The following is an 18,340-nucleotide window of genomic DNA, read 5'->3' on the forward strand; positions in this document are numbered from 1 at the left end:
TACAAGTATACTGCTAGCACTTGGTATCACAAACTTGGTATAAGGCACACCTGCAACACCCTGCGGCATAGAATCGGAGAGTCCCATGTCAGAACACGCAGTCCGACACAAGGCTCAAGAGCCAGTGGAGATGAGCTCCACCATTCCCACCCTGCCATGCTCCCGCCCTCCACCATGCCTCTTCCCCGCCCTTGGCCTACCTTCCCCATCTCCCCCAACCCTGGAACACCTCTTCCTCACCTCCCCCCACACCCTCACTAAACTTTCTGCCTCCAGGCGGTCCGGGCAACTGCCAGGTGGCGGAACACAGGCCCAGTGTCGGAGCTGGCCCAGCGCAAGCTCATGCTGGGCTAGGTCCAGTACTGGGCCCACTGTAAGGGCTTGCAAATGTGCATACACTGTTCAGGATTGGGCCCTGTGTCATCAGACCATCAACCAGGCAGAATGGTAATGATGAGGCAGTGTTCTCACAGAGTAAGAAGTGACTGGATTGACTCACAGCCCAATCCTGAGCTGCCCTATGCGGCCCTGCTCGGCAACACCACAAGGGCTGCCGCCGCATCCAGCACCTCCTGCGCTACCACGGGAGGCACCTCGGGAGTAGAGGACATTCGTCTCCTACCCCCGGGTAAGGGAGGCAGCCCCGCAGTGGGGCTACTCAGTTTAGCTGCGCCCTTTGGGTGCCGCTAAAGTAAAGGTGCTCGTGTAAGGCACGCAGCCTTCATGAGCGCCTAGGATCCTGCGAAGCAGAGCTCCGCGAATCCTCCTCCTGCCCGCCCCCAGGCACGCCTCTGGCACGTCCCCCCTCCCTACGTCACACCGGCCTCACCGCCCCCTCCCCATGTCACCGGCCCTCCCCCTCTCTGGAATGCCCCCGCCCCGTTTGCCGTTCCACAGCCCGGGCACGTTTGCGACTGTGGTCCGTGCCACGGAGGCGCAGTGTGGACCACAGGATTGGGCTCTCATACATTATTGTTAATAAAAAATTATTTATTGTTTTTCACCACAAAAAGTCAAGAATGAGGTATGCATCAAAAACTAATGAAAAAACTCTGAGCTGACCCAGAGTGCTCCCAGTCCTTAAAGAAAAATTAAAAGATACAAATGAGACACAAGCAGGCAGCCACTGGAGAAGGAACTAAGCTGGGGGAGGAGAGAAAGTTGCTCTCCCTGTGTTCAGTATAAGAAAATCATCCCCTGAAAAGGTGCCTCTTAGCCAGGTCAGCAGGGCCAGAGGGAAAAGTTTACCATGTTGTTTCACCATGTCAGACGATAAGCTTCAGTTTCTTCATCACCAGAAGATGAATCACTGCATGTGGAAATTTTTCACAAGGCCTGCTACACATCCCTCTTATCTGTTCTTTCCTAATGAACAGAACATCAAGAACCAGAAGAAGAGTTTATTCATGTAGAGACCTTACTATTGTAGAAAGAACAAAACTGAGCATTAATTTTCTCTCAACCTAGTTATTTTTCAGAGATTATGTTGATTCAGTAAATACATCAGTTCTATGTGACCTCATGTGTACCTGTAATAACGATTTCAATTGAAATATGTTTCCTTAATGCTAGTTTTTCAAAAGCAAAAATACACTCCGAACTAGGTCATGTGTTATCTTCCCTTTACTCTGATTTAATTCATGATCTGAAAAGAGATACTATATACTTAAGTATATGTCATGTGGTCAAGCATGCACTAAACAATAACATAATATTTTAAAATTAAAATACTAATATGAACTGCTTAATCGTTTTGTCTTGCATAAAAAAAAATTGCAGCTCTTGTATTCAGACAACAGATGACTGAGAGCCCAATCCTGGGCTCGACACACCAGCTTATGGCCGGCGCGCAGTGTCGCAAACATGCCATAAGGCATGTTTGCGAGGCTTACCGCCAGGCTAAGCACAGGTGGGGAGGAGGTGTTCTGGGGAGAGGGGAAGTGGGGAGAAGGCAGAGAGAGGGTGGGGAGAAGGCATGCCGGGGGAGGGAGGGAGGCAGGTCTGGTAGAGCTCCGCTGCACCGGATCCAGAGCATTCATGCAGGGTTCAGCGCCCTACATGAATGACCGCCGACCTTTTGGTCAATGGAGAATCATTGCAGGGCTACTTCCCTTACCTGGGAGAAGGGGACGAAAGTCCCCTTCTCCCGAGGTGCTGCCCGCAACTACTGTGGGTGTGTTGGATGCTGCAGAAGCCGTTTTTGGTGCCACATGCCACAGGAGCGCAGGATTGGGCTGTAACTCATTACATGTTTAGCAGAAGGGCAGTGTATCATACTAGATTAAGTCTGAACATTTAAGAATATATGCATCTGTATGCATTTTTATGCTCACATTTGTACAAAACATTCTGTGTGTTGCAAGCATAGCTTGTGAAACTTTCTAGAATGCAGCATTTTATGATTACAATTCTATACATGTTTACTCAGAATTAACTCTCTCTGTTCAATGAGATTACTCCCAGAAGAATATACATAGGATTGCAGCCTTAACTTTCCAGATAGTTGAGTTAAGTATTCCTTTTTATGCATCTATATCACAGGACAAAGCCATTAGAAATTTTCTTTAATTGAAGATTATAAAGCAGGTGCCTGACTTTTTATTCAGTCAGCAATTCACCTGGCTTGGCAAGTTTCAAAAAAGTTCACCTTATCAGCTGAATCCTTTGTTTTGATCCTTTTCAGTGTGTGTGGGGGGGGGGGAGACTGCCTTCTGGAGCATTTGTCGAGCTCCAGTTCCATCAGATCAGAATCATTCTGGTGGCTTCACATTCCCCTTTGCCTGGCCTGACCACCAGCCAAGGCATGTTAGCTTACTCATGAGTAAACACAACCGTGAGACTTAGTTTCGCTTTCCATAGGGCTCAATACATTCAACTGCTTGGAGGGAGAGACTTCCTTCTCAAGTGTTTTTGGGGGTTGCATTCATTGGATCAGGACCATTCCAGTGTCATTGGATTCCTCTCAGACTGCCCTTTTCGACGGGCTAAGGCAGTTTCACCTACTTGCGAGTAAATGCGCAATACAGCTCAGTTTCACTTTCCATAGGGCTCCATGCATTTTTGTTCTCCAGTTTTTTGGCCATAACTTTTGATAGATAGGAGATTTTTCACTCTGGTTTTTGCATTGCATTCTGCTGAAGAGTCAGCATCCAATGGTATATAACATGATGGTATCACCCCTAACCACTGCAATTTTAGCGTGTCACCCCAGTGCGCATCACTCGGTGAGGCCCGCACCACTCGCACCCCCTAGCGACGCCACTGGTGGGAAGACTGTCACAGAGGTTTCTTCAAGGTAAGGGATGTTTGTTCCCTTACCTCAGGGCTGCATTGTGGCTGCATCAGTGCTGGAAAATTGGATAGGTTTGGACCCTTAGTAACTTTAATTTTTAAATATTTACTGGATTTTTTACCAAATAATGTTGCTAAAATGAAGAAACATTTTAATTGTACATAGCGAAATTGTAATATACCTTGCAGAAATATGTAAAACTCTATTTAAGGCTTATATATATAGAACATTTTTATTCAAGTTAAGAATAATTACAGTGATAACTGGAAGCAAAAGAAGAACACACAGATAAAAATCACAGTATCACTGGTACTACCCGCAAAGAGGCCTAGGATCATCACAGGTATTGATGGATAATTGACGCAGTTCCAATAATAGCAGCTCTTTGAAGCTCAGCGAGTGTAATTGCTGGTGCATTCAGTTGTTGCTAATAGTTGTCAAAATTTGTGGAGATGGTTCCTAGTGCACCTATGATTACTAGCAGCACTTTAGTGTGTTTCATCCACAATCGGGTGGTTTCTAGACACAGTTTGTGGTACTTGTCTATTTTTTCATGTTCCTTTTCTGCCACCTGTGGTCACCAGGGATGGCAATGTCAATTAACGTCACAAATCGGGAATTGTGGTCAATTAATGTGATATCAGGTGTGTTGGCCTCAACGCGTCGATTTGTTTGGATTCTAACAAATCGTAAGATTTTGATCTTCTCATTTTCCAGGACTTTCTTGGCAACATCAGCCAGAGAAAGTTCTGGAAAATGAGAAGAAATGTTTATATATACGAGGGTCGCCCAGAAAATAATGCACCACATTTTTTTTCTTCAACAATTATTTATTGAACACAATGAAACTTACACACAAGAAAGAATGATGTTTCTTCTACACTCTCTATTTTTCCACGTAATCTCCGTCCAGTTCTATGGCCTTCCTCCAGCGAGACACAAGGGCACGTATGCCCTGTCGGTACCACTCCTTGTTCTGGTCACAAAGCCATTTCTGCACTGTGCGAATCACCTCTTCGTCATCCTCAAAATGTCTTCCGCAAATGGCATCCTTTAATGGCCAAAACAAGTGGAAGTCTGAGGGAGCTAGGTCAGGGCTGTAGGGTGGATGGGGTAACACAGTCCAACCCTGTTTAGTGATGTGTTCCGAAGTCCTCAAACTTGTGTGAGGCCGAGCGTTATCATGTTGAATCAAACATTCACCTGGGTTGTTATGACGCCAAAGTCGCTGGAAGCACTTCTTGAGTTTGGTTAATGTCTTCACATAAGCTTCAGAATTAATGGTGCTGCCTCTTGGCATCACATCAATGAGTATGACGCCCTCACAGTCCCAAAACACAGTGATCATGACCTTACTGGGGGAAGCAGTTGCTTTGAATTTTTTCTTCTGTGGAGATTGAGGATGACGCCATTCCATCGACTGTCGTTTTGTTTCGGACTCAAAATGGTGAACCCAGGTTTCATCACCTATCACAATCCTGGACAAGAACACTTCCCCCTCATCTTCAAAACGTTTCAGCAACTCAGAAGAAATGTTTTTTCTGAGAGATTTGTGGTCCACCGTAAGACAGCGCGGAACCCATCGTGCACTCACTTTTGAGTAATCAAGAGCACGAATGATTGCATCCACACTTCCTTTGATTGACAGCTTCAGCGCCAACTGCCTAGTCGTTATGCGTCGGTCCTCGTGAATGAGCACATCAGCAAGCTGCGTCTTGTCAGGTGTGATAGCCGTGGATGGCCGCCCCGAACGCTGCAAATCTTGGAGCTCTGCCGAACCGCCTTCTAATGGCCTCACCCTCTGTGCCCAGCGACTAACCATATTTCTGCCGACTGCAGATTCTCCATAAACTGTACACAAACGTTTGTGAATGTTCCCAACAGTTTCTTTCTCCGCAGTGAGAAATTCAGTGACGACACGCTGCTTGTAACGTACATCACTTACAGATGCTACTTTGAAACACTGCTGCAGCTACGCTATCTGTCTGAAGAAACCAAAAATTTGTGTGCGCACTCCTGAAAATTCAAATAATGTATATCTAAAGTTTCGCATTCGTACCATTACTGTAGGCTGAGAAAAAAAATGTGGTGCATTACTTTCTGGGCGACCCTTGTATAAACATTTTCCATGTTTACTGAAGAAGGTTCTTATATGCAGTTTTTGAATTTTTTTGAATTTTTTATTTTAAAATCAGAGATGCAGTTGTGTACTAACATCTACACTTTAGTGTTACAAAATACCTTCACAATGGACATGTATAAAGAACCATCCATAGCACATCCTATGATAAATATTGTAGTCAAACAGTTATTATTGCCAGATTCAAAATTTATTCCCTTAATTGACTCCCTAGAATTGGCTGTAGATTATGCATATTATATTAGGAAGTTCTGTAATAAAGAGTATTGTAATTTCATTCTTCTACACAGAATAGCTATACTCTTGGGAACACACAATCAGATGAAAAATGCGCTAGCAAATTAACATTTCAACCTGTCGTATTGCTATGGATTATTAGATACATTAGGCCACTCCACAGGCATGAAACTTTATTAAACCTTAGGGAAACTCTGTGGCAATAATGTTTGTGTGTACTAGATTTTAGTAGTTATTTTAACCAAGATTGCAATACAAAGGGAATGGCTACACTATTACTTATTCTATCGCTAGTGTCCAAAATGCAGTTTCATTTTCTGTGAATAACACCTCCTGGTTGTAGACAGATTCAGACTTCCCAAGCCAGACCTATTTCTTAGGCAAGAAGCAGGTTCTTTAAGAGCTCCTAGAGAGTTAAGTTATTTTTTATTATGCTTTTTTTTCCTATTTCATCTTAATCCTTAGCTGACTGAAGTATAATATAATAGTATTCAATATAATACAAAAACTTTTATATATGATTTTTATACAAGAGAAAACAATGTACATGGTAACTATTTTCATGGAAGTTGTTATTCTAGTGATTAACAAATAAAATCTGTCATTAAACTACTCTGTTTCTAATTGTGCTAACCAAATTGGTTTGTTCTAATCGAAAATAAGTGGTACTTATCTTTTCAGCATGAGGCAGTATACATCCTAGCTGAGGTTACTAACAGCGCAATCCTAGCGGAGCTAGCCTTTGCACAGCAACCAATCCAAATAGCATCCAAGAAGCATCTGATCCAGAAAGATCACAGCCTGATGCAAAATGCATATGCTTTATGCAAGGTCAAATAAGTCCTATTCACACAAACCAGTAGAACTATGGGGGCTGCTTTTCTGTACCAAGATCCCCCACCATTGTAGTAGAAGTGTAAACACTCAAAATACATGGGTGAGACCAACCACAATCCTGCTGTCCTGATTTGTCATTGACCAGGCAACCATATGGTAGGAGGAACCCATCTGGGCATTCTTATGCTTACTATAATAATAAGGGCTATTGCTGTGGGGAATTGTTGAACGACTCTTGCTTTTGATATAAATTCTCAACCTTTTCAGTGCAACCTACATGGGAAAAGCTCACAATGAATTCTGCCTTAGATAATAACTGGATATAAAAAAAAACATGATTTTTTGCATTAAACTAGAATTATAGCATAGTTGTATTAAAATTATTATTTCAGACATAATCAACGCAATTTACGAAGCAATTACATTGGATTTCAGTGAATGTGATTATCAACTGTTGCCATTTCTTAGAATTTAACTGAATATAAATGCTTGCCCATAACTTTCCTAGAGAGTCAAATGTTTATTCGAAGGCACTGCTAGAATGACTGTATTAAACAAATTACAAAATGACTGTGTGACCACTAAAATGCCAAACAATTTGCAAAAATCCAGCCTCCTTATAGAAGACTGCAATTACTGCCATGCTTTAAGAAGAACTGTTAAATCACTGGAAAAAATCGTGGAGGGTTGACCAATATATTGCTAATGGATACAGAAAGGGAAAGAACACCAGATCAGTCCTAATCGTCTATGACGTGCTTTTCATAATGTGTGTTGTGCTACATTTAAATGTCACCCAATTAAGTGCCTATGGGGGCGGTGGGAAACATAGTAATGTGTGTTGGCACTGTGACAAAAAAAAACACAACAAATTCCAATTTACTTTGTTATACAGTAGTTTCAGTGGATTTTCTAACAATGATTCAGTAATTGCTTGAACAAGAAGAAATCGTTCTGCCTGCAGCTACCTGTCTATCACAGCCAGCTCCCTAAGCTTTTGTCTTAAGAGGCAGGTGGTCCACGAAGATGGCACAAAAATGGTGACCAGAGTGAAGTTGTGAGCAATCAAGACAGATCTTTTGTTGGCGCTAGCTGTTTGATCACTCACAAAAGGCCCAAGCTTTGTGAATATTTCCAAGCTATTGCAAGTGTTCTCCTGAAATATGTGGAAAAGCTCCACACCATTTTCAACCTCTTGGATGCTCCTTCTTCCTGCCGTTGGGATAAATTATACGATATGATACACATGTAATTATTTCTCCTGAGTCCCTTTAACAATAGCCATCTTGAGTGCGGGGAGCAAAGCCTTTTTCCTGCTGAAAATAAGTCAACTACCCATCCCCAAAGGTGCCATTAAAGAAAATACGTAACTTTTCTCCACAGCATACCATGGTCCTGATCTGATTCGCCCTTGACCCAGCAATTTCCATAGGGAAAGAAAAATTCACAGATCTCAAATTGTCTAGTTTGACCCTTAGTTTCTTGAGGATTCGGGTAGATGCCAGTGTTCAGGATCAACTTTCCTGAGTTTAGAAAATGAAAGTGTCTGTTTCTAGCAGAGGCAGTTCACAGTTCTTATGGTCTTTACCTAGCTTGGGGATAGATTTCCCTTTTCTTCCACATGATGCATAGGGGATGACTACCAATTACATGGACACTTCCAGAAATCCATAATGAAAATTTACAAGTAAGGCAAAATGTCTCTGTTCTCCACTACACATGAGCATCTCTGTCAGCTGAGAACTCCCAAAGGAGTAAAACAGACTCAGCCATATTGTCCATCATCGTGCATCTGTACCAGTCATATTCTGGCTTTGCAAATTAAAATGTCAGACTGGTTTTGGAATACTAAATAGGGCTTACCATGTGCATTCTCCTCCTGTGGCGGTTCACCAAAAATGTAAAAAAATATATATATTTTTGAAAACTTCAGTAAATAAAAAAACTTCAGAAAATTTTATTTATAATGTACATTTATTATGTGCATCTAATAATAAAATCCTGATGGATCTCAGGGGGCTGTGTTTGTGTGTATACAGGACCACATTCCAAATACGACAATAGGAACCTATTCAAAATTCAAGACAATTTACAACCAATACATTAAATTATTTTGTCAATTAACATACAGTGTTGTTCACTTTGCAGAATTGGGTAAGCAAAGCAGAAAAGCAGACGTTGCTCTCAGATACCCTTGACCTTTCAGAACTCTTTCACCCAGACACATTTCTGAATGCCCTAAGACAAGAGACTGCAAGGTAGGTGGAACTGAAGTTGCCATTTTATCAGCTATTCAGCACAATTATCTCCCTTTTATTGATTTCTCATTGCGTCACTTTTGCGTCAAGGAAGTCTAATCAGATGTAAAAAGGCCTACAGATCTTCAGCCATCAAATCAAATGAAGCCCACCTATCATATATGACATCCCATCATAGACTTCCTGAATTTGCCTGCTTGGAACTAGAAATAGCAGATTGTTAGGTACATTGTTGCAGTTGTTTTGGCAGATGTATAGTCCTCCAGTACAGTGGTCTCCTAATACTGTTCTGTGGGAACCTGCCGTAGTGATTGCAGTGATTAAATCAGTTATTTGGAAAAACCTTCTAAACACCAAAAATTCCTCTATTTGTGAATTGAGAACTCATGCCTATTAGAGACCTCTAAGTTGGAGTGTCAAACATAAGGTCCATGGGCAGGGCGTGGCCTTCTGAAGCTATCTACTTATTCATTCATTCATTTACATATTTATACCCTGCTTAATTCCCTAACAGGCATTCAGAATGGTTTATCTGGCCCACATATTAGTTGAGTTTCCCTGCACACCCATCAGCTGCTGAATTGCAAAGTGATGCATTAGCAGAAGTAACACTGCTGAAAGAGCAGTGCAGGGAGAGCCCAATTATTGGGTGGGCCACTGTTTCAGCAGTGCTGAGATGTCACTGCTCAAAGGATGCCTGCACAATAATTGGGCTGTCCCAGTGCCACCCTTTCAGCAGCACCGCTTCTGCTGAGGCAATGGGAGAAAGAGACTCAGAAAGCGAGGAATGGTATGAGGGGAAGAGGCAGACCAAGGAGAGTAAGGAAAGGAAGCAGCTGTGGATGCACTGGGAGAGCCCAATTAGCATCTGGGCTGTCCTTTCAGCAGCACTGCTTCTGCCTAGGTGTTACTTTGCAGAGCACCTCTCAGCTGCTGCAAAGTGACACCTCGGCAGAAGTGGCATTGCTGAAAGGGCAGCCAGCGTGATAATTGGGCTCCCCCATATCTTAAAAACATGATCAAGATTTGTGTATCTTCTGTCATTTGCAACTAATGAGTTCCTAAGTGAAAAAAGTGCTTATTTCTGGTCAACACCTGCTTAAGGACATCCTGCTTAATGACATCACTTCCGGCGCCAAGCAGGCACCATAAATGCTAGTTGGCCCAGTGTATGAAACAAGTTTGAAACCCTTGATCTAGATTGTAAGCAGTATTCTATGGTAAATCAAGGGAGGCGTTCTTGACTCTTTGGGATTCCCCCTTCCACATAGCCAGAGGCAGAGCCACTTTGTAATTTTACTCTTCCAGTGAGGAGAGGCATCCTCTTCCCTAGATGAGCTCTGCCTCATGGTCAGGTTGCAGGGTTTTCTGCTGTGCCGTCCTGGTGCGTTCTTCTTTAAAGAAAAGCCACTTTAGGAGAGGGGGCAGTTTGAAGAAGACGACTGGTGCTTATCCAGTCCATATCAGTTTCTTCCAAAAGGTCACACTATCCTCAAATGTGAGTAGCGTAGCTGAATCTTTTCACCTGGCAGATGAAGAGTATCAAAGACAGTTAAAGCATGCAGTAGGATATCATTGCATTGACTAGTCAGTGCAAAACAGAAAGTGAAATCCAACAAGAAACCAAAATAGGCTGTCCTAAAGAAGCCACACCTCAAATGATATCTTAGGATGCAATTAACAAACAATTTGTAGGGTTGATCAGACTTTTCACCAGCATGCAGCTTGTAACCAGTATTTGGTATTTATTTATTCATTCATTATTTAAATTCTGCTTTTTTTCCTTCTGTCTGTCTTTTAGGGTGATGGGCTGTTCAGTGGACAGCCTAAAATTTACAGCATCATGGAAGGGTCAAATACAAGAAGCAAAGCTCCAAGTTAAGGTATTTCACACAATCTAGTTCATCTTAGGGCCCAGTCCTATCCAACTTTCCAGCACTGATGCAGCCACAATGCAGCCCTGAGGTAAGGGAACAAGCATTTCCTTACCTTGAGGAGGTCTCCAGGATTGCAGCCCCACCACATGAAGTAGTGTGTGTCCTGTTGGCACAGCTGCATCAGTGCATTATTTACTGAAGTTTCTGTGAATCCACATATCTGTAAGAGAAATAATTTTACATTTAATTAAAGTGTGTTTAATTGGACTTGCCCATTTTATCCCAAGAGCTCATGGTGGAAAACAGTGTGCTATTTGTCTTTCTCTTTCTTTCCCTGAGAAGTTAGTTCACACATAAAATGTGTTGCATCTCTTTGGAAGACAAACAGGCAACTCTCTAGGGGAAAAGAATTCTAAAGTTAAGTATGGTACTCACAAAAATATCAGTAGAATCCACTGTTATAGAAGTCAAGCCAAATTTCGCTTCCTTAAGATGTTTCTGGCCAAGGAGTGGCTTTTAATTAAATAAAGATGATAGTAGAGCAGGGGATCATTAAAAGGAAACCCAGCTTTATGAGCAAGTTGTAGCTGAGGTGGTAGTAGGAGCTGGCAGGCACCATTCTCTTTAAGGGATATAACGTGAACTCATCCTTAAAGATAGATACAATGCCACTATTGCTGCCAGAGCCTATGGAGGATATTGTTAGGGTAAAAACTAGAGTAGAGGAAATTAATCTGGAAAAAGGCATCAGTAGTAGGAGCAAGGGAATTTGAGATGCCATATAGTGGACTGGGTGCTGCAGATTATAAATTTGGGATGACTGTCACCATTACATAACTACTTTTCTAGGCACTAAGACTTGTAAAACCTTATAACAAGTCTTAATGCCTAGAAAAGTAGTTATGTAATGGTGACAGTCATCTCTAATTTATAATTCCTGATGTCTTTTTCCAGTGTCTCTTTAAAGGTCAGTCAATAACCTTTGGGGTCATCTTTGGAAGACAATTTGAAGTGCTTATTCCCTTTTTATCAGGCACTTTGAAACCAAGTTTACAGCTTGGTCCAGAGGGTTTGCTGTCCCTGAAATGGATGATTAATTCAGCAGATAACCTCAAGGCATGATTAGGGGAGCGGTTCTTTCCTGCTAAGGCTGTAATGAATTCTTGATTCAAAATCAATTTGTACATAATTACATCTTTCTTAATGACATTTAGAATTGCTGGGACAGAGGCTCCTACCTGATAGTCTTATATCCATATGCAAATACACTGACTGATCATCAGCTTCCACTTATGCCTCTTGTGACATTTTAAGTCAGTGTGGGAGAGCAAGGAGGAGAAAATGCTAAAATGACATCCTGACAATACAGTGAATTCAGGTAGCACAGACTATCAATTCTTGAGGGAGAGTACATCAAAAGAAAATAGTACATGGCTACTTCAAAAAATAAGGGCACAATCCTAACCCCTTATGTCAGTGCTTTCCAGCACTGGCATAGTGGTGCCAATGGGACATGTGCTTCATCCTGCAGTGGGTGTCACTCAAGGAGGCCTCCTCAAAGTAAGGGAATGTTTGTTTCCTTACCTCAGAGCTGCATTGCCCTTATGTCAGTGCTGGAAAGCACTGACATAAGGGGTTAGGATTGTGCCCTAAGTCACCTAAGTTTTGCAGACATCTTCACGATGTACTGTTTATACAGTTCCACCTTGTACACAACTCTTAACAGTAAAAAAAAAAAGCCAGTTGTTTGAATCTATGCAAGCTAGGAAGAAGCATGGATCTGATTTCCCAGGGGATCACGATGGCACCTAATAGTCATACTATTCTTTCTGTGGATAACGTGTACCTTGAAGTGAGAGATTCCTTATAATGTGTCATGTGCACATTTCTATTGTGGTTACAATGAAGTTTGATTGATTGATAGATGCATCTGCATTCTCATTTTAAGGTATAGCGATAGTTTGTTCCTGCAGTAGTATTTTAGTGAAATACACCACTACTGATTGCATCACAGAAGCAAGCTGCTTTATGGAGAGAGAGAGAGAGAGAGAAAATGGAGCCTCTTCTTTCCTCCTCATTCCCTATCAACATGTCTGGATAGATAAACAGATCAGGAGTATCCAGATTGTTTTATTGCCCCAACCAGCCAGAAAACAACAGGGACCATTCCACTGCTATGCTTCCCAGCAGTCAAGGCACATATACTATAGCAATTATCCTTGGTGGTAGGAGAAGGCATGGGACTGACTTCTCTTACCTGCCCATGGCAAGTTGTAGGGCATTTGATTGGAGTTCCAACAAGACCCAAAAGAACAGTGAAATTTTCCAACAAGAAAAAATGGAATTCCATCAACCCCTCCCCCCCCCCCAAAAAAAAAAGAGTCAGTGATGATTTGACATCTGAATTCTTTTGGGTGGATGAGAGAAGTCCTTTGAAAAAAAACATTGAAATGTTATGATTGAAAAATATAGGTCCAAAAAAAGTGAAGTAGTTGGCCTTGCTGTTAAATCCAATAAAGTCTAATGTCCACTAAAAGTTGGAATAAAGTTTCATATGGTATTTTTGCGATTTTATATGACAATCAAGCATTCAAAATATGTTGCCCAATGAATAGAACCTTCCTGTTGGCAACCTTCAGTCTCAAAAGACTATGGTATCGCGCTCTGAATGGTGGTTCTGGAACAGCGTCAGAGTTGTTATCCTAGCATAAGAAATAAAATGAGCAGTAGATTTTCCACCAGTTCTTTTTTTCCTCCATACAGTTAATATTTCTTTTATTCATTCCCCTTGTGCACTGTTTCTACATAGAGTGGAGAGAGCAACAGTTCAGTGACTAGTAGAAAACATGCAGTTGCTCAATCCATTCTTTGAAAGCTAATGTCAAATTTCTCAACAGGAAGCCATGCCTATTCAGGGATTTGTTTTTCCTCTTTCTCAGGCATTGTTAAAAAAATTTTTTCTTACTGCTCCATTTCCATTACTCTAATGCCCAACCACCTGCCACTGACATAAATTCTGACATGTATAGGTTTTTTCCACTAGCATTATAAAGAATGCGAATCAAACCATAGGAAGTTCCCTTTATATAGAACTTATTTTTTTAATCGCACTTCCTACTCTATTCTGTAATTATTTTTTCTAGGATTTTTGTTATTTCCATTGAATTATACAGAAAACGGCTTAAGCCTATGTTAGATGTTCACATTTCAGTGTCCCTCACTTATTTCAATATTCTGTGTGTTTCCATGACAGATCAGTGGCCTTCATCTAGAAGGCTGTAGTTTTGATGGAAATCGGCTCTCAGAAAACCAGCATGACTCTCCCAGTGTGTCATCTGTGCTCCCTTGTTACATGGCCTGGATTCCGCAGGTACTTCATTATTAAGGATCCTAAACTTTAAGCCCTGTAATTGGTTTCCTTTGTTATAATGGGTTTCCAGTATGATGTCTGACTTGCTTTAAAAGAAAGAGGCCAAGTCTCTTGTCGCTCTAAACCAAGTTTCTAACAATTTCAAAAGTGAATTTTCATTTTCTCTAGAACTACACTTCTGGAAAAAAAAAAGAAATGGGTTTTCACAGAACTCACCAGGCTCATTCACTCTTTTTGTCATTGCTTCCTAAATGGTAAAATATGGGTGAATAGTTTCACGGGACCAGTAAATAAAGTAATATATTCTTATCATTAAGGTATTGTAATTTTTATTTCCCCAAATATTTTTGGGAAACATTTCAGAATGTGGATCAACAAAATTACATGAATTCATCAGGTTTTAAAGTAATACAGGACTTTTATGATCAGAGCCAAAATGGGTCAGTTTGCCTGATCAGTTTATATGAATAGATATTGCATGGCATGAATACTGCAAGACTGTTATCTTTTTCTTACCTCTTGGGATGCAGGCCTTGCAGAAAGTCGCTATCAGCCTTATCACAGATAAGATGGTTGGTTACACAGATGGTTACAATTCATATTTTTTGATGCTAAGACTGGGGTTATAGGTTATTCTGTTGATGAGGAGGAGGCAGCAATCTTAACAGCTTTCTGGAGTAGATGTCCCTATGAAAAAATTTGTAACACGCCCACATGATCTTTGAGTTCATACATTCATAAGGCATTACAACATTGCTATGTACACTGGTGCTGTCTTTGGAATAAAAGTGTTACAAGGAATGTTCAGTCAGTTTATTTGGAGTTTATTTGGAGGTCCTGGGATGATGATGCTTTGATAAATCCCTGAGGATCCAAAACAGTACTTTCAACTAGTTGTATTTCACGGTATGGCAGGTCATACTTTGCCCCATTGCCATTGTGACCTACATGATATAACCCCACTGGAACCAGAAAACCTCTGGAGTGCTGCAGGGGAGCAGGCTACGCCAGCTGCCCCCCTCAGACTACACCAATGGGAAGGACTGTCCCATTTAGAACACTCTTCAGGAATCCTCGAGAACAGAATTTCACACTAAGAGTTTTCTTTTTCTTGTCAGGATGCTCATGGGCCCTATACCCCAGAAGACTGCATCTCTTTGCCACTTTACACCAGTGCTGAGAGGGACTGTGTAGTAACAAACATTGATGTTCCATGTGGAGGCCACCAGGACCAATGGATTCAGTGTGGAGCTGCTTTATTTTTGAAAAATCAGTGAGAGGAAAGCAGACTGTGTTAGCCACCTTGTAAAGATCTTAGTTTTGTTATCTAAAAGAATTCGCTATATTTGCAATGGAAACTTAAAACCAGACAGTCGAATGATATAGTTTATACATGCTACATGTTAGGTCGATAGCAAAGCCAAAGGTTTGTTCATACATCAGCCCTTCCTTGTTTTGGTTTAGTAAACTGTTCGCACAGGTGTACAGTTTTTCCAAAACTGATGCACTCTGTTGCCAGTTGTATGTCACTGTAATTATTGAGAACCTGGATGGTTTTCGTCTTGTTTCCTTTGATCTCTTTATTTCTGCATCTTGTGTATTTATGTTCTGCTCTGAGCTGTCAGCTTTTAAGAGCATAATTGTTTTTGGAAGTATATGTGACATGGTGCTGTTATTAAGCATCATAGAATTTTCCTTGGGTACAAACTGAAAAAAAAAATACTGTTTATATTGAAATCTATTTAATGAGAGCTTTGCAATAAATATGGTTTTAGCTTTTCAATTGCCGTTTTGTTTGATTGTGTTGTGGGAGTAATTCAAGCCTTCAAGGTCCTGTGTGTTAAGTGCATTATTTGTTTCTAGGAGTCCGTGCACCATAATGACAGAACAAATGATGATGGCTGGGTTGGACTGGACTGAATTCTAATCAGAATCTGGACAGCAGGCACAAATGAAGGAGTGCACTAATGAGTTGCAATGAAAATGATAAAGAGCTGTATTCTCGTATGCAAATAGTCACTTGTCTTACTTGGAGAACAAAAACAAAACAAAACACCCCTAAGAATAATATTGCCATGAATGCATTCTGATCAAAGACATTTTGCAGAAGACTAGCATTTCAGAGAGACATTCTGATCCGAAGAGTGATTGCAGCAGCAAATGAGTATTAGGACAAGGAGCAACTGTGGCTGCACAGGGACAGTATCAACTTACCCTAGGACATGGTCTCATCTCCGCAATGTAGTTTATTGCTAGATATAGCCACTCATCTTTGACACAGTGAGGCAGCACAGAGGTCAGTGACTGTGTAGTATGTTTGAGGGTATAATCTTACATTTGTGTATTCAGTAGGCTGTTTCATTGAGTTCATTGGGACTTAGTAAGTGAACGTAGGATTGCAGCCAGATGTATGTATGCTGATTTCCAAACGTACGCAGATGAGATCTGGTATTAAGCCAATTCATTGGGGTTAAAATATAAGCCATATACAGATCTTATAATAACCATGTACAACAACACACTGTCAGGGAGGCAGCAAGTCCCATACCAACCTGCTCCAAAGTCCAGCCCCCTCTGAATACCAGTGCAGTATTTATCTGCAGTTCCAAAAGCTGTACTTGGGGGATCTCTTTTCCATTGCTCTCATATAATATACAAATGGACTAGAATTTGTGAATACTCGTATGCAGATGAATTATTATTTAATTATGAAATTGTTATCAAACAGAAAACAAGATCTATTGGTCAAGGGTCAACAGCATCTAGGGCTCCCCCCAACTGACGCTTGAAACCGCTCAATATGACAGCAGCAATTAGGCAGCAACCATGTGAATCATTAAATTCTGTCTGACTCCTCTTGCCTGAGTACCCCAGCAGTGCTGAGACAGCAGCATCCAACTCCCCCCTCCCCATCCTACTATGAAGGTTACAAGGGGTGTTTGGATCACTCTTGTCTCAGCATCTTGGCAGCTCTGAGACAGAAGTATCCCCCATCCTCTTGTAACCTTTGCAGAAGGACTTGAGAGGGGTAGCAGTGCCTGCTTACCTACAAATGAGCACATGCACAGGACTTTGCCCAAAGGCTTGACTTGAGATGGGCCAACTTAATTTTTTTTGACTGATTCAAGCTGCAATCCTATGCATGCTTTCCTAGGAGTAAGTTCCATTGAATACAATGGGACTTGCTTTTGAGTAAGCGTGCATAGGATTGTGTGACCATACAATAAAACGTGACTGACTGATGCTGAATTTTGTAGTTGTAGTACAATACTTCTAAAACACAGCAAAAGGCTACAATAACACATTGCAGGTTCAGCACATGCCTATCAGAGGGCCCACTTGGTTGGGACAACCTCTGTCCCCTTGGTACTTGTGGGTCTGTGCTAATCTGGAATTTGGCAATGGTAAAACTATAACAAATCAGTTGAACAGAATGCAGGGCAGGCCCAAGACTTCCTGATACTTGGGGCAGCATGCCAAATGCTGCCCCCCTGACCCAATTATGTGCTAGACTTTGCTCCTCCTGCTTTCCAATGTTCTAGGCTAGCTCAACAGTCTCTTCCCTTTCTCTTTCCTCTTCCTTTCTGTCAGTCTCTTACTTTTCCAATCCAGGGAATGGGAGTAGGATGGAAAACAGTGGAGGCAAGTAAGCAGACAGAGAGGGATGCCCCCTCCCACCTGCTTCACTTGGTCTCACCGATGGACCAGCCCTTATTGCAGTGGTATTCAAACTGGGGCATTGCGACGCCCACCCTGTGGGTCCTGGCCTCTGCCCCCTTAAGGGACGGGGGCAGCCAGGAGACGGGGAAGACAGCGGCGCAATCTGCAGGATCGCACCGCTCGGGGGGCTGCAGGGGCTTGAGTGCACTTGCCCAAGCCTTCTGCAGCCTCGCAGGGGTGCGGGGAGCCCTGCGCAAACTTCGGAAGGGCTCCCCAGGTCAGGAAATGTGAAAGCGGAACAATTGCATCCCACTCCGCAAAAATGGAAGCGGAGCATGATCACTCTGCTTTCCCTTCTGATGGGGCTGCAGGGACTGGGGTGCACCTGCCAGTCCCTGCAGCAGCCATCCCTGTGTGTGGGGAGCACTGTGTGAGCATCTGCAGGGTGCCCCAGGTCAGGGAAAGGGAGAGTGGGGCAATCGCGCTCCACTTCTGCTTTTGCGGAGGCAGAGCAGATCGCTCCACTCTTCCTTTCCCTGACCTGGGGTGTCCTGCAGGCGCTCGCGCATGGCTCCCCACACACAGGGATGGCTGCTGCAAGGACTGGTGAGTGCATCCCAGTCCCTGCAGCCCCCTGAGCAACGCGATCCTGGGGAGAGAGTTTGAAAA

At 42.3% G+C, this 18,340-nt stretch overlaps 1 protein-coding gene across 1 annotated transcript in view; it reads left to right on the top strand.

Moving 5' to 3' along the window:
• Nucleotides 1-15,757, top strand: part of DYNC2H1 (dynein cytoplasmic 2 heavy chain 1) — a 209,157-nt gene extending 193,400 nt beyond the window's left edge. Inside the window, exons 88-91 of the mRNA XM_066619151.1 lie at nucleotides 8,655-8,764; nucleotides 10,566-10,647; nucleotides 13,895-14,011; nucleotides 15,130-15,757. Of these exons, the coding sequence (XP_066475248.1) occupies nucleotides 8,655-8,764; nucleotides 10,566-10,647; nucleotides 13,895-14,011; nucleotides 15,130-15,288 (468 nt within the window). The 3' untranslated portion in view covers nucleotides 15,289-15,757. The remainder of the gene's footprint in view (nucleotides 1-8,654; nucleotides 8,765-10,565; nucleotides 10,648-13,894; nucleotides 14,012-15,129) is intronic.
• The last annotated feature ends 2,583 nt before the right edge of the window (nucleotides 15,758-18,340 follow it).

This window comes from Tiliqua scincoides, chromosome 3 (assembly GCF_035046505.1).
Source record: "Tiliqua scincoides isolate rTilSci1 chromosome 3, rTilSci1.hap2, whole genome shotgun sequence".
Classification (NCBI taxonomy): domain Eukaryota; kingdom Metazoa; phylum Chordata; class Lepidosauria; order Squamata; family Scincidae; genus Tiliqua; species Tiliqua scincoides.